The following is a 15,575-nucleotide window of genomic DNA, read 5'->3' as shown; positions in this document are numbered from 1 at the left end:
GAGTGCCAGCACTGGAAAACTTTGACAGAGAAATAGGACCATTTTAACTACTGGAATCATGTAGTTGCTGTCCCATCTTTCCTGTTGTGAGGAGATCCTGGCTGAAAATAGCCAAGAAAAAGATACAGATAGATTCCTAACATCACTTCAGGAACTAGATATAACCATTCCTGAAGCTTAGCCATTCCTTTAGCTGTTGGCTAAAGATACTTTGAACTGAGTTTGTCTCGGGGATCCCTGGGTGGCTCAGTGGTTTAGCACCTGCCTTCAGCCCAGGGCATGATCTTGGAATCCTGGGATCGAGTCCCACATCAGGCTCCCTGCAGGGAGCCTGCTTCTCCCTCTGCCTGTGTCTCTTCCCCTCTCTGTCTCTGTGTCTCATGAATAAATAAATAAAATCTTTAAAAAAAAAATAACCGAGTTTGTCTCTTGAAGCTGAAAGAGGTCTATCTGCCACTTCCCCAGTGAGGCACCTCTCATACTATTCCATCTTCCCTGAGGGCAGAGAATGGGCCTGATCTATCTCAGCAGTGTCTGGGCACGGGACACATCCATCAATCTTGTTCTATTGAACAAAACTAAAAGGCACATTGCTCTTTGTTATTGGTGAGGAAACAGGCTGTCCTAAGGCTTTTGGGTAGGAGGAGGATCAGGAGTAGCACTTAACATCCCAAATTTTAAATCTGAGTCAAGTCCTTTGTCTTAGGTGGAGGACTGGGATTTGGAAGAAAGGGAGGAAGGAATGAAGTGTGCGTTATGCCAGCCACTGTTGGGTGCTTAATCAGAGGGGAGGGCCATGAAGGTTGTCTTGAAGTCTGTACAAGTGAAGGGGCTTCCTGGTGGGCCTGGTGGACATAGTGGGGGGGGACATACCTCTTCCCTTTGTCAACCCCTCTTCTGGACCCCTTTTCAGTTCTGACACCTGGATACTCCAAGTTGTGAAAGTGCTCAGAATATAGGCTGTCATTTACATGCTAGTGTGCATCATTTGCTAACTCTGGGACCTGACGATTTGTTTTTTTTGTTTTTTTTTAAGTTAGGACTTTTTTTTTTTTTTTTAAAGATTTTATTTATTTATTCATGAGAGACAGAGAGAGAGAGAGAGGCAGAGACACAGGCAGAAGGAGAAGCAGGCTCCATGCAGGGAGCTTGACGTGGGACTTGATCCCTGGTCTCCAGGATCATGCCCTGGGCTGAAGGCAGCACTAAACCACTGAGCCACCCAGGCTTCCCGGACCTGACGATTTGAAGTGACACACTGATCTCTTTCCAGCAGCTATCTTTGCCCCCTATTGCCCCAAGAAGCAGGTACATCACAGTGCTCTAGTTGGCGACTTTATTCAGAGGGGGAGAGGGAGAGATGAGCTAGAGTTGGATTATTTCTCTAATCACCTGGAGAAGGGCGAGTCCCTGGGACTCCAGGGAGGAGGGACAGGACTCTGGAAACTAGAAGGCAGAGCGGGAGAATGGTGAAGCTCCGGGTGTCTAGAGGGGCGGGGTCTGGGGAAGGGACGAATCTCCCACTCAAGGCCTGGCGCCCCCTAGGGGCCGCTGCCGCTTCCACTGCCGCTCCCGCTGCCGGGAGCATCCAGGATCCAGGTGCGTGAGCGGCGGGAACGCGGGAAGGTGACTTCCTGGGCCTTCCGTTCCTGTCTGGACCCCGGCAGTACCGAGATGGAAATGTTGAGGCAGTGATCGGCGCCAGGAGCGGCCACTGGCAGGGCGTAGCCCAGAACCGAGCGGCAAAGGTCCGCCCCGTCAGCGAAGGTCTGGGAGAGGGAGTGGAGTTAGGGCCGGAGTGGATAGAGTCCTGATATTGGGGGGGGGGGGGGCGGGGGGGGCGTGGCCTTCGGGCGGTGTAGGCGGGGGAGAGCTCAGGGACGTGGCCTTTGAAAAGGAAAATCTTGGACTTGGTTTGCAAGTAGGGGCGAGTGTACAGCCGCTGTCGAGGGGTGGGCAGTGACCCTCTTTGGGTCCTCCTGGGAGTGTGAGGGCGAGGGCATAACAGGAGCAGAGTCCTGAGAGGGCGAGTTTTTTTACTAGGTCCCAGGGTTGGGATGGGGGAGGGCTAGATTAAGGCTGGGGTTTTAGGTGAGGTGATTTGGGCTTCTGGGTCTTCCGGGGTGGGGGCGGGGGACTGTGGACGAGCCTAGAGCAGAGACGGTCCCTTGGGGAGGACAAATCCAGCCTCAGTGGGCCCTAGGGAGTGTCCAGACGTATCCCATTACGGAGATTGGGCTGCGGAAGGGGGAAGGGTGGGAGCAGGGGCCTTGGGAGTGCCATTCCGGACTCTGGGGCCTAGGCGGGTTAAGGCAGGACACAGTAAGGGGAGGTCCCAGTCTCTGACCTGCACCTTCTTGTCTCAAGCTCACCTGCTCGTAGGTAGTGCAGCGAGGCTCACAGCCCCTCTTTTCTAGGAGTGGGAGCCAAGTCCGACCGCAGGTAATATCACTTTCACACGAGGCAAACCTGCGGATGGTGTGTAGAGAGGAGGGGGGTAAAGTCTCCGCGGTCGCGTTCTAGTGGGTTTCCTGCCTTCCAAGTCTTCCCTCCGTGTACGTCCCGCCCCCTGATCCAGGTCTCGCCTCTTGGGACCACGCCCCCCACGGACGCCATCCTCCAGATCTCACCCTGCCCTATATTCTCCACACTTATCCAGGGCCCTGTCACAGCTGGCCTCATCCCTGCAGACTTCAGACCATCTAATTCAGGCCAGCCCCTTACATTCCCTACCCTTTTAGCTTCTCTTTTCAAACAGGAGGCCCCGCCCCTTAAAAGCCTGGTCCACTACAGGCCCCGCCCCTTCCCACCTGGCCTCCAAACACTGGGCCTCATCTTCAGATCTTGGCCTTGTTGGAGGCAGGCCTGGCCCCTTCACACACCAAGACGAGCGAGCTGCCCATCTCGCTTTTGGTCCCGCGCAAACCATAGGACACACCCCCTTTTGCCCCGCCTTCCCTACCAGATGTCGCAGAGCTCGGAACAGAGCGGCTGCGCCTGGCGTATCCCCAGTAACAACAGGCGGAAGCGATTGTGGAGGGCGACTTGGAGGTGTCCCAGAAAGGATTCGCACCTGAACATTGGGAAAAATAACTCGTTTGAGTCAGGATGCGCCGGGGCTGTGGCCCCTGGCAGGGGCAACTGGAGCAAAGGACACAAGGAAACCCTGGCGGGTACTGTACTCACCCGGGGCTCGGCTCCCCACAGTTTTCTGAGACCATCCCAGGGCCCGATGCCTCTGGTGTGTCCATCTCTGGGGGACAACAGGACCATGGGGAAGGGGACTCCTGTGAGTTGGGGTCTTGGATCCTCAGGTAGGATTGGGGAACCAAGGCCTGAGTCCCCTAAACAGGGGACACCCCGGCTACATCAGTGCCACCCAAACATAAAACTTAAATAAAAATACTTCTCTTGTGACACAAATGCAATTTCTAGTAATAATAATAATAATAATAATAAATCATAATCAGCTTATTGTTTATGTCCCTGATAATGGTATAAGTTTTCATATGCTTACATACACCCCTCTACAATACCCCTATGAGGTAGGTCTATTATTTTTCTCCCTTTTTAATGGTCTACATGAAGCCCAGTGAGGTTAAGTGACTTGCTCAGAGTCACACAGCTATGAAGTGGCAGAGTTGGAATTTGAACCCAGGCAGTCTGACTCCAGACTCTGCGCACTCTAACCATTCTTTAGCACTAGTCCTGCCGGCTCACCTTCCCCGCCTGTGCCTCACCCTAAGCCATTCTCATAAGGAAATCTTAGTATTGCTATGATGAAGTGGGGTTTCTTGGGTGTTGGGGGTTAGGTAGGGTCTGGAGTGCTCACCTGCAAGGTGCAGCTGGCCTGTGCCAAGATCTGCCGCCAGCCTATGGTGTCTTCGGGACAAAGCTGGGAGTGGGCGGCTCCCTCCACAGGCACCCAGCAGGATCCATACCAGGGTCAGTCCCAGGGCCCAGGCCAGGGCCCTGGGTTGAGTGTGGCCCCTGTTGGCCATGTCCACCTGAGACAAGAGTTAGATTGGGAATGGGGTGAGTTTTGGCTGTCCCTTTTTGAGAGCTAGGGGTGGTACCCTCCTAATGCCTACCCAGGAGACAGTGCCAGGGAGAGCAGAGATAGAGCAGTTGATGGGGGAGGCAATGGCCAAGGATCTTCAAATTGCAGGGAACCATCAAGTCCTGCCTCTGACCCAGGGGCCCCTTCTCCCCCATCAGACTCATGTCCCCTCCATCTCTTTAGGTCCAAGGGCCCCCTCCTCTAGTTGGACCATGGTTCCCCTCCCCCTCATGCCCAGGAGGATCTCCCACCTGGTTGGCTCAGGTGATCCCCTCTGTCTTCAGAACTAAAGGGACTCCCCAGCTCTCTCAATCTCCGTCTTCTGTCCAGTAATTCCTCCCTCTCTTCTGCCCAGTCTCCTCCCTCCTTCTTGATCCCTGCTGGCCCCTCTCATGGTCACCTTCTCTCGGCCCACAATCGGCTTAGGGGCTGCCACCAGGGCTGGGCCTTTGGAGCCAAGCTTGGCGGTGGCAGGACTCCAGTTTTGCTGCTGTGGTCCAAAAACCACAGGCTAGGAGAAGCTGAGGGTCTGTGGAGACAAGACAATTCCCTCCCCTCCTCTGCCCCCTCTGATCACCTCTCACCGTTAACTGGACCGGGGTCTAGGGAGCTGCTGAGACACCTCAGAGTCAAGTCCAGGAAAGAGCGGCAGCCAAAGGGGGTGTGGTTTGATGCAGAGGAGGAGTTTCCTTCCGCCCCACCCCCTGCTCCAGCTGACCAAAGGCCAATGCCCCTGGGACTGCTGTGTATATATATACTTATGTTGGCCTTTATGTTGAGATTATGGCTTAAACTCTATGTGTGTGTGTTAGTTGAGAGTGTGTTTGCATGGCTGTGTGTGTGTGTGTAGTGTATGTTTGTTGTGTGAAGGTATAGTATGTGTGTCTCTTGGTTGAGTGTGTGTGTGTGTGTGTGTGTGTGTGTGTGTGTTCAAAATCTGGGTGTATATGTCCCAATCCCCGTGTATCCAATTGATTAAGATATAATAAATGTAAAGGAGGGGGATGTAGAATCAGGATGCTGTCCTGTGAGAATGCTGTGGGTAAAGTCAGGGGATATAGGCTGTTGACCATGAACAGCAACCATTAATGAACAAGAGGGTGTTCACATGTGTGGGGAGGGTGCGTGTCTGCATCTGAAATGTGTGTGTTTTCTTCTGCAGTTTCCGTGAATGTGAGTTTCTTGCAAGCATTCCCTCAATTCATCCATTCATTCAACAAACATTTATGGGGCACCTATAGTGCTCTAGGTTCTGGGGATGCAGTAGTAATCAAAAAATGAAAATCTCAACCTCACAGAGTGGACATTCTAGTGGGAGAGTCTGGTGAGAAGAACAGTGCTGCAGTGGGTATGTGAGTGTATGTGTGTGTCCACGTGTTGTGTTGGGAGAATATTGTGTTTGTATGTTGGGTAAGAGTTTGTATGTAGGGACGCCTGGGTGGTTCAGCAGTTGAGCATCTACCTTTGGCTCAGGGCGGGATCCCGGGGTCCTGGGATCCCACATCAGGCTTCCTGCATGGAACCTGCCTCTCCCTCTACCTGTGTCTCTGCCTCTCTCTCTCTCTCTCTCTCTCTCTGTGTGTGTGAGTGTGTGTCTCATTAATAAATAAATAAAATCTTAAAAAAGAGTTTGTATGTAGCTGAATTTCCCTTGGTTTTGGTATTATGTGTGTGTGTGTGATTATGTCTGTTGAGTGTTTGTACATGTTGTTTTGTGTGTGTCTTCATTTGCTGAGTGTATGTCTGTTTTCTAATTTTGTGTTTGCATATGTGTGTGTTCGCAGAATGTGAGTTTATGTGTATATGTGTGTGTGTCTGTGTTTGCTGATTTTGTGTTTGTATTATGTGTTTTTATAGGATTCAGTGTGTGCTAAGTGTATATTTGCAAACGTGTATACGTGTTTGTGTGTGAGTCTGTGTTTGCTGAGAATGTGTATTTGTGTGTATTTTAGAGAAGTACATATTTGCAGAATGTGTGACTATGTGTATGTGAGTTTGTTTCCTTTTTTAAAGATTTTATTTATTCATTCATGAGAGACACAGAGAGAGAGGCAGAGACACAGGCAGAGGGAGAAGCAGGCTCCATGCAGGGAGCCCGAAGTGGAACTCAATCCCGTGACTCCAGGTCCACGCCCTGGGCCGAAGGCAGGCGCCAAATCGCTGAGCCACACAGGTGATCCCCTGTGAGTCCGTTTCCTGAGGATGTGTTGATATGTTATGTTTGTATATTTGCAGTGTGTGTGCCTGTGCTTGTAGTGTGTGCATATGTGTTTTTGTGAGCAGTGGCAACTACCACAAATATCCCTCCATACTCAGGCTAATGAAGAGTTTTTGTCTGTCATTTTCACTGCGGAACTCCCAGATCTCAAAACACAACTTGGTACACAGCAGGTGCTCTGTGCGTGTTGAGTAAATTAACGAAATCAGGAGGCCCTGTGTCCTGGCGCCTTGGGGGACACCCACTGATGTCCTATTGGCTTCAACAACCAAGACTTAGTGTACCTAGCCTTCCCCTAGTCCATTTCGAGGTAGTCCAGGGTGCTCGTGTGTCAGATCTGTCCGGTTTTGGGGCTGTGCCTTCCACCAACCCTTCCCCTCCCCTGACCTCAGCCCCCAACCCTGCCCTCGGAATTCAGCACCGCGGACAGGAGCGCGTAAGATCAGCACCACGGAGAGCTCCCGCGACAGTTGGTTTTAGAAGGGGCGACAAGAGCGGAGTCCCGGCCTTTGGCAGAGAAGTTGGAAGAACAGACTCAGAGGGATGGCAAACAAACATGCCGATAAACAGAGACAGAGAGAAACACTGAGATAACGCAGGCAAAGCCGCGGAGACGAGGAAACAAGTGTCTGGGGAACACCTGGACCTAGACCTCGCCGTCGCCCTCATTGGCCAGCAGGGGTCGCTCCAGCCCAGTGACCGCGCCCTCCAGGGCTTTCCTGGCCAGCTGGAGGCAGAGACCCTTGGGAAGCCCTCTCCCCACCCTGTCCTTCGTCGCCTAGACTTGGAGTAGGGAGGTCGCCGATGCTTTCCACACCAACTCTGGGAAGCACGGTCGGCTTGGTCTCAGCTGTAGGAACACTGCAGGGGGGTATGTGTGAAAATCGCTTCAGCTGCCCCCCTCCCAAACTACCAGCTAATCTCTCCTATAAATACAGTCCGGCCTGGCCTGACTACTTAATCCTGATGGGGGGGGGGGGGTCGTTAGAGGGGTTGCAGGGTTCTCCGAAGAGGCTCTGGTTGGGAAGGGGGGCGGTGTATGCATGCAAAATGTTTTTCTGTGGGAGCATGTCCCGTGAGGATGGGTGTCCTCAATGCAAATGTCAGTATGTAAGAATGTATCTCCTTAGGATGTGGGGGTCTCATGGGTGGAAACAATTTCCCACAGAGAATATTTTAGGGGGGTCTTCCACTGGGGGCATCTGTGCTTTCACCAGGCTTCCCACGTGAAATGTCACCCGTGGAGGTTTTTCTCTTCGGAAGTGTCTCTTCTTGGGGGTGGCAGGGGGCTTTTGAGAGGAAGCGTTACCTCTCAGAGATCATCTGTTTTAGGAATGATTTTCAGGGTGAAGGGGGAGTTTCTGATTGCAGAGGGCCTCCCGGTGGAGACTATCCAACCCGTGGGAATGTGTCTCCCTGAGGGGTGTCGCTGCAGGAAGGGGGGGGATATCCGCATAAGGAATTTATCTTAGCAAGAATGTCTCCCTTGGGTGTTTCTGGGGTTGGAGGTCTACCCATGGGCATGTCTCTTCTCCACTGGGGTGTCTCTCCTTACAGGGGTCTCTCCGTAGCGTGGCTCCCATGGGGGCAGAGGGAAGCTCCTCCCCGGCTTGCCCCCTCCCACCCCGCGGCTAGGGCAGCCTTGGCCGAGGCACGGCTTGGGCGCCCCGACGCAGTGACGGCGCCGGGTCCGCCCCACTTTGCTCCGCCCCCGCCACCCCCCACCCCCCCACCCGCCGCCGCCGCCGCCGCCGCCGCCGCCGCGGTCCCCGCGGCTTCTCACTCCCTCCCTCTTCCCTCCTCCCGCCGCCGCCGCCGCCGCCACCTCCCTCCTCCCTCCCCGGGGCCGAAGCCGCCGCCGCCATGGACGATTCGGGCCTGATCCGCCGCCGGAGGCTGCAGGTACGCGGCGGCCCCGGTCCCGGGTGGCGGGGAAGGGGTCGGCGCCCTGAGGAGGGGCCCGGCAGGGGGCGGGAGAACTTGCGCCCGGGCCGGCCAGGGCGCCCCCTCCCACGGCCTCGGGACGCTACCGAGGGGAACGCGGTAGCCGCGCGTCCCGCCGCGCTGGCGACCCCGCCCCTCAGGCGCCGCCCGGGGATCCAGGGAGCTGACGGAGGGGGTGCCGCCTAGCGCTCCCCCTCGAGGATCGCCGAGGGGCACCTGGCCCGCCGGAGGGGGAGGGGGCTGGGACCGAAGTCATCGCCCTGGCGCGGAGCCAGGCTGGGGGTGAGGGGGCGCAGAGCAAAGTTATTGCCCCAGGGCTCGCGCCCCTCGGGGCCGCCGGCGCCGCAGAGGCCGTAAACATGTTTATGCTGCAGCCTCGCCCCTCACCACCCCAGGAACCCCTTTCCGAGGCGTGAGCAGCCCCTGCGACCTCCATGCTTCTGCCCGGCCACCAGGATTCTTCCTACTGCCCTAATTGGACAGACACCCTAGACAGCCTCCCTCCTCACTCTTCGTTCCCCCTCCTTTCACTACCCGCCCCCCCCTCCCCCCCCCCCCCCCCCCCGCCAGATCCTCAAGTCCAGCCCAGCTTGTGGGTGGGCGGGAGCGATTTTTAGCTCCTTGCAGCCTTAGAAGATACTGGTCTCCAGGCTGCGCAGGCGCGGGAGTGAGTCCACTGCACAGAGTGGGACACTGAGGATTGTGGAGTGTGGGGAAATCCAGGCATCAGGAACTCCCGCTTTCAAGATGGGTGGGATTCTGAAGCTGAGAAGGGTCCTCTTCTACTATCTTCCTCGTGCGCTTCTAAGGGTTAAGGTGAAGGTCCGATGTTGCTCCTAAACTGGTCCCAGGAAACTAGTCAAAGCTTCACCCCAAGGCCTGCCTGGGGTCCGGTCTTTGTGAGGCTACTTGGAGCCCAGGCCCACCATACACAATCTGGAGGAGTTTAGATAAAGCCTAGATGGCCCTAGACTCAGGCTACATACCTAGCCTGGTACTTGGAAAAAGAAGGGGAGGATTCAAACCCTCACTCAGGGCCTCGTTCATTTCAGGACTCCTCTAACCCACACTATCCCTGAGGTTGGAGACCAAGGTGAGCTGATCAGTCATTGCAGCAGGAAATATTGGAGTCAGATGATAGGAAGGACTTCCCAGGTAATCTGGATGATGTTGGAGCCAGACCCGGGCTGGAAAGCTAATTTGCTTTCAGACCCAACACAGATGGCTCCATCTAAGTGCCTTGGGCTCTCGAAATCTTCCCCGAATTTCCACCCCATCTTAGTGCTGGGGTGGGACAAGAGGTTCTGAGAAAAGGGAAGGAGCAGCGGCAAAGCCTGAGCAGGTGCTGATGCAGCCAGACTGGGTCCGCGCCGTCGGGTCCCCGAGAAAAGGGTGGGAAGGGGCGGGGCCTACAAGGGGGTGTGTTCCCGCCCTCCGGACGGCGCCGATTCCCATTGGCTCAGCGCCACGCGGGCCTTCCGTCTTTTGCTCAAGACCCCGCCCCAGCCTGGGATCCTCCCACTCACCCACCCTTCCTTCCTGAGGCGTCCTCTGGGCCAGGCTACCCCGCCAGAGTCCTGCCCCCTACCTCTTCCCTTCTGGCAGACTTAACCACTTCGCTGCCTTGGATGTAGTCACACACTGATGCAACCCCTTAGGGAGCTATCCCACAGCCGTGGAGCGCCCGAGGGCCCCCAACTGTGTGGCAGCTGGGATCGTATATATGAACAGCATCCCGAGTTCGAAAGCCCTGTCCACAGCGCCGTCCATCAATCCTGGAGCCGCTCTGCAGTTAGTGACGGAGGTGGTGTCTGTTTACTCTGACGCCGAGGATCCAAGTCCTCTACCGCTCCAGTCTGTCCTTTTCTTAGACTCTAGAATGTTTAGGGGCGCTAGCGAATGGGGCTAGGTTTGAGGACTTCTCCGGGAGGTGTTTAAAGGTCTCCAAAGGGCTCACCCTCGAAGGCTGAGTATACCCGGATCTGGAATCCTGGGCTCCGTGGGCGGGAAATCCAGGTCTGGATTTCGCTTGGGCCGTTGCGGTCGTCCAGCCCAGTCGGCTGGTTCCAGCTGATGCTCATTCAAACTGATCCTGCAAAAACAGTGAGAAAACCTGGAATGGATTCCCGGTCACCCGTGGCTCAGGAGGGCAGGGCTGCGGTCTGGACTGTGTTCTCTTTGACCCCAACCATACTGTACATGGGAGTGGGAGTTCCCTTTGGCCCATCCTCTGTCATGCAGCGTGTCCATTTACAACAACTCCTGTTCCTATGGCCTAATATTTATTGAGTGTTGACTATGTACCAGGCATCATGCTAAGGTGCTAGGCACCTGAATCATCTCACAGAATCCTTTAGGAGTAATGGACTGTTGTAAGGTTATTGGCCAAGGTTATAAGAGGCAACGCTGGGATTTGAACCGAGGGCTTTCTGCTTTCAGAGATCCTAGAAAGGATCTTTAAACGTTCCGCATTTTCCCCTGGTTGGAGTCCCCACCAAAAGGCTTTTGAAACCCTCACTAGAATCTTTCCGTCTGCAGCCCCACCCAACCTCCTTTATTCACTTTGGTCTGTGGACACAGAACTGACTGGGAGGTGGTACTCCCTCTCCCCACTGTTCTCACGACTTCCATAACTTCTGATCCCCTTAGTGGCTTCCTGAATGCTTGACAAACAGAACATAACCTTCTTCTGGTGTGGACATATAATGTTGATATTTATAAATTATTATCATCACCATGGTCAAAAAGACCACTTGGCCATCGTCTAATTCCCATTTCCAATTTTGGTTTTGAGCCACCCTAACTACCCTGCCCCCAACACCGAATCTGGTTGGGGTTTGGGTAGAATCCTTGCGATGTGGAGTCATTCATTCATTCATTCATTCAGCCTCTCATGCTTGAGCATAGCACGTTGATTCCTGTCTCCAGACCTTTGCAGTTTCCTCTACAGATCCTTCCATGGTGGGCTCTTATTTTTTCATCGACTGTCTTAAAAGTCACCTTCCCGGGAGCAGTCCTCTGAGCATCCTGTCCTTCTCTTACCCATTTTCCATCACATCACCTTAATTTTATTCATGACACTTATGAATGCCTAAAATTATCTCGTTCACTTCTATATTAATCTTGTTTATTGTCTGCTTCCCTTCTCTAAATGTTAGTCCCAAAAGGGAAGGAATTTTTCTCTCATTCACTGCTATGTCCCCAGTGCCTAGCACAGGGCCTGGCATACAAGAGGTGCTCAAGAAACATTGTTTCAAAGAGGCTCTTGTTTCATTTGTAAAAATGCACAGTGAAATGTCAACTCAGGAGTCCTATAGGGGACTCTGTACTGGTCTGGGGTTGGGAGAGAAATCACCCTGGTACCCTCTCTCTCAAAGACCCCAGCCCTCCCAGCATAACGAGAAGGGTGCAGCTGAGGATGCTTATGACGGGTTTGTCCCACCCAACTTTTGCTCCTCCAGGGGTGAGAGGGCTTGCAGACAGCAGCTGTTGGTCCATGCTGACCTCTATCCTTTCGCCCCTTTGCCTTCCAGAAGGATTTGCCTCTGCCCCGGAAAAGCAGCAGGTGAGCCTTGGGGAGAGATGCGCAGGGCTGGCCGTCCCTTCTCGAGCCAGGGTGGGGGCGCCAGGGGCACACGCGGGCGGGGCCTGGCGCGCTGGTGCACAGCAGCGCCCCCTCCCGGCGGGCGGCAGTGGCACGGCCCTCCCTTCCCCCGCCCTCCCCTGCCCGCTGCGGCTCCAGCCTCCGCCCCGCGCGCTCGCTCCCCGCGCTGCCGCCGCCACTGCCGCACCTGCCACCATGTCGCCGCCGCCGGGTCATGTCTGACTCTCTCTGGACCGCGCTTTCCAATTTCTCGATGCCCTCCTTCCCTGGCGGCAGTATGTTCCGCCGCACCAAGAGGTAGAACCCCATCCCTGAGACCCTGACCCGGCCCTCCCCACTTAAGCCGCCCCTCTGGCCGCTGCCGCAGGGCGGGGCCCGGGATGCTGCACCCGGTCCAGCTGCGCCAGAGGTGTCCGTGCTGAGCCCTTCTGCGGGGGATGGGGTTGCATTGGGGACTGTGTGGGCCGAGACTGGGGGGACTGGACGCCGGAGAGGACCGCCACAGGGAGAGGGGGAGGAGGCTGCGCCGGGTGGGGGGTTGCGGCGCCTTTGTCTGCTGGCGCTGCGGGCTCCGGCGACCCAGTGGGGGTAGGGGAAGAAGGGGAGGGTGGGGGACTTTGCACCCTCGGAACAATAGCCGCAGCCTGGCCTCCCCCCGCCCCCATGCCGCGTGTTTCTGGCCTCGCTAATATGCTCAGTCACTGTGGTGGGGGGTGAGGGGAATGGAGGGGCTGGGGGCTCCCTCTTCAGAAGCTGGGATCCTGAGGGGCAGGATAGGGGGGCTTTATCATAGCACAAACTGCCCCCACCAAGAACACAGCCTCATACGGAAAATAGTGACACACAGCGTCACGTAGGACATGATGTCACACACATACACACACTACAGCCCCAGTGGCCCAGATACACCCTGAAGCCATCACGCATACAGTGGCCATAGGTCCAAGTCATGCCCAGACACACAGGGGCACCCCCAGCGACACACACAGACAGGTACAGTGTTGTGTGCCCCCAGTAAGATGTCACATGCATGGTGATACACACACACACACACACACACACACACACACGATTCTGGCATCCAAGATGCACAGAGACACATGTATGGCAATGACATCCATCCACCCAACAATGTCACAGCACATGATAGCATCTAAGCGTTTCACATGCGGTGTTACATGGATGCCAGAATAAATGACACAGGAAATCTTGCAGAGATGGAGAGACACACTATCCCACGTTATCACATGGAAGACTCATCTAGGGAATGTCACACATGGTGGCAGGTTCAAACATGCTCAGTATCACAGGGTGTGAAACTCATACACAGTAGATGACACACGTGGATACACAAGGTGAATGTCACACACACACACACACACACACACACACACAAGGGCAGTATATCGCATAGACTTAGAATGCCGCACAAAGACATGGACACTTGTAGCAGAAATCATGCACGCACATGGTACAGCACACAGTGGCACATCTAGTCATGGACAAATGACATTACACACTGTGTCACACAGACACACAGAAGTACAGGTTGTATCATAAGATAAATCCAACTCAGGGCTGAGCTCACACACTGGGTGCCACATGTGGATACACACAGAATGTCATGCACAGCCCCCCCAAACACACACATACATTCAGTATCTCAGTAGTGTCACATAGACAGCATGTCTATTATTTTATGACTGAAACTGTGCCCACATGGTCACACATGCTGAGATCTCTATCACCTCCTCCTCCGAGCAATCCTCTGGGGGCACCTCCAAGCACACACAGATAGGAGACAGGTGGAGATCTGAGACGGGAAGGTGGCTGGTTGGGTTCACAAACTCACTGGGCTGTGGCCTGGCCTGGTCCCCTTGCCTCGCCTTCCCCGCAGCTGCCGCACCAGTAACCGGAAAAGCCTCATCCTGACCAGCACTTCGCCCACGCTGCCGCGACCCCACTCCCCACTGCCTGGACACCTGGGTGAGACAGGTGGTGGGTGTGGCCCAGACTAGAGGAGGTGTGGCCACGGGTCGGGGGCGTGGCCACAGGTGAGGGGCGGGGCCAAGGCGAGGGGTGCCGCTGGACTGGGCCGAGCCTGGACCGAGGAGGACCTGGATTGGGCAAAGGGCTGGACCATCGTTGTGTGGCGGTGGTCAGTCGGCTGAGGGACCCTCATCGGTGGGCGGAGGCCCAGGGGAGCTAGATTGGAAAGCGGATAGGGCCGAAGGGAGGAACCATACCTGAGAAGCGGGGCCATCTCTGATGAAGACAGAATCGGCCTGGAGGGGGGCTGGGCTGACGCGGTAACCAAAACATCTTGGGGGAGGGGGCGGTGTGCACAGCTACGGGGGCGTGGTCCACTCCTACGTGGGTGTGACTAGACTAAAGAGGGGAGGAGTTGCTGTTCGCCACCTGCTTTGAGGATTGGAAGGCCAGGTGGGATTGCCCCCACCCCAAGCCTTAAGATGCCCCTCTTTCTGCCACAGGTAGCAGTCCCCTGGACAGCCCCCGCAACTTCTCCCCCAACACCCCCGCCCACTTCTCGTTTGCCTCCTCCCGAAGGTGAGTCCCTCTCCCCAGGGCCCTAGAACCCTGGCTGGACCGTCCCCACCCGCCGTCTTGGCCGCCATCTGCTCCCCTCCTAATTGCACCTGAGCCGGGCCGAGGGACCCGCAGAGTGCCCGGACGCCCCAGCGGGAATAAGCGCCCGGCCTCGGGGGCGGGGTCTGTGGGAAGGCGCGGCCACCGCCCGTCCGGAGTCAGAGGAGGAGGAGTGGGACTTCCTTTGCGGTGGAGCCAAAGCGCCTGCGCGCTGAGCCCAGGGTCTCAGTCTCCCTAGCCTCTAGTTCCAGGCCGGGCGTTTCCATAGCAACAGTTCTGGGAGCGGAGATGGGGTGCGCAAGCGCAGACTGCACGATGCCCACTGAGGGACTCTTGGTCTCCAAGGGGAAGGGCACCTAGGGCTGTTTCTCGAGGGCCCAAGTGGAGGAATCTCAGGTTTACCTACGGGGGTCTTTGGGGGTGTCTGGGGATGTCGCTAATGAATTTTCTTGGGGCCTTTGGCGAAATTGGGGGGAGACAGAGAGATTCCTCCAGTGTGTTTTGGAGAAACTTCTGGGAGTCACCAAGATGTTTGGGCGGGTTTCTTTTTCTTTGAACTTTACTCATTCTAAAAACGTTGTCTGAACACGTGCTTTGATCTGGGAGCTGAGTATAAGGGGTGAATGACACCCTGTCTCTGTCTTCGGAGTTGAATTGGGGTGGCACGCCAAAAAAAACCCTGGATCACTGCAAAGGCTGGTGAAGGCTGTCGTGTGGGACTCACACAGGACTGTGGGGACAGAGGATGACTCCCTGGAGTGGGTGGGGGAAAGACCCCTTTGGCTGTGGAATTCAGCTGAGGACAATAGAGACCTAGAAAATGGCTCTGAGATGGGACCTGATGCGGCCACCTGGGGTGGGAGGCACTGCCTGGAGGGAGGGATAAGGGACGAGTCAAGTGCACGGAAGTGTGTATCCCTGTGATGTGCAACCCGTGTGCTAATGTGGATGTGTGAGTTTGTGAGACTGTGAAAAGATGAGGCAGCCTGTGCCTACACTCGTGTCCATGGGGGTGTGCATCAGCGTGCAAGTGTGACCGTGTGTGTGTACCTGCACATTTGTAAATGTGTGTGAGTATGTGAGGGAGCGTGCCCTCCCACAAATGTCTCCATGTGAGTGTGCAATCTGGTGGGAGTGTGAAT

At 55.5% G+C, this 15,575-nt stretch overlaps 2 protein-coding genes across 4 annotated transcripts in view; one reads left to right on the top strand and one right to left on the bottom strand.

Annotated features, from left to right (window-relative positions):
• Nucleotides 1-1,322: 1,322 nt before the first annotated feature.
• On the bottom strand, nucleotides 1,323-4,021 carry RTBDN (retbindin). The gene is made up of 5 exons (XM_025983622.2): nucleotides 3,833-4,021; nucleotides 3,187-3,253; nucleotides 2,963-3,073; nucleotides 2,373-2,469; nucleotides 1,323-1,769 (listed from the first exon to the last, which is right to left on the bottom strand). Exons 1-5 carry the CDS (start codon nucleotides 3,999-4,001, stop codon nucleotides 1,542-1,544), a joined length of 672 nt encoding a protein of 223 aa, XP_025839407.2. The 5' UTR covers nucleotides 4,002-4,021; the 3' UTR covers nucleotides 1,323-1,541.
• A 3,998-nt stretch (nucleotides 4,022-8,019) lies between these two features.
• The window catches only part of MAST1 (microtubule associated serine/threonine kinase 1), a 30,088-nt gene continuing 22,532 nt past the window's right edge, over nucleotides 8,020-15,575 (top strand). The window contains exons 1-4 of one of the 3 annotated variants that reach the window (XM_025983619.2): nucleotides 8,020-8,180; nucleotides 11,756-11,787; nucleotides 13,724-13,812; nucleotides 14,319-14,394. In XM_025983619.2, coding sequence (XP_025839404.2) covers nucleotides 8,142-8,180; nucleotides 11,756-11,787; nucleotides 13,724-13,812; nucleotides 14,319-14,394 — 236 coding nt within the window. In that variant the 5' untranslated portion in view covers nucleotides 8,020-8,141. Of the gene's footprint in view, nucleotides 8,181-11,755; nucleotides 11,788-11,911; nucleotides 12,124-13,723; nucleotides 13,813-14,318; nucleotides 14,395-15,575 lie in introns of those variants that run through there. The other 2 variants (XM_025983620.2, XM_025983618.2) reach the window with 2 other exon arrangements.

The sequence above is a fragment of the Vulpes vulpes genome, chromosome 9 (assembly GCF_048418805.1).
Source record: "Vulpes vulpes isolate BD-2025 chromosome 9, VulVul3, whole genome shotgun sequence".
NCBI classification, from domain to species: domain Eukaryota; kingdom Metazoa; phylum Chordata; class Mammalia; order Carnivora; family Canidae; genus Vulpes; species Vulpes vulpes.
This window is presented reverse-complemented; position numbering and strand designations above follow the sequence as displayed.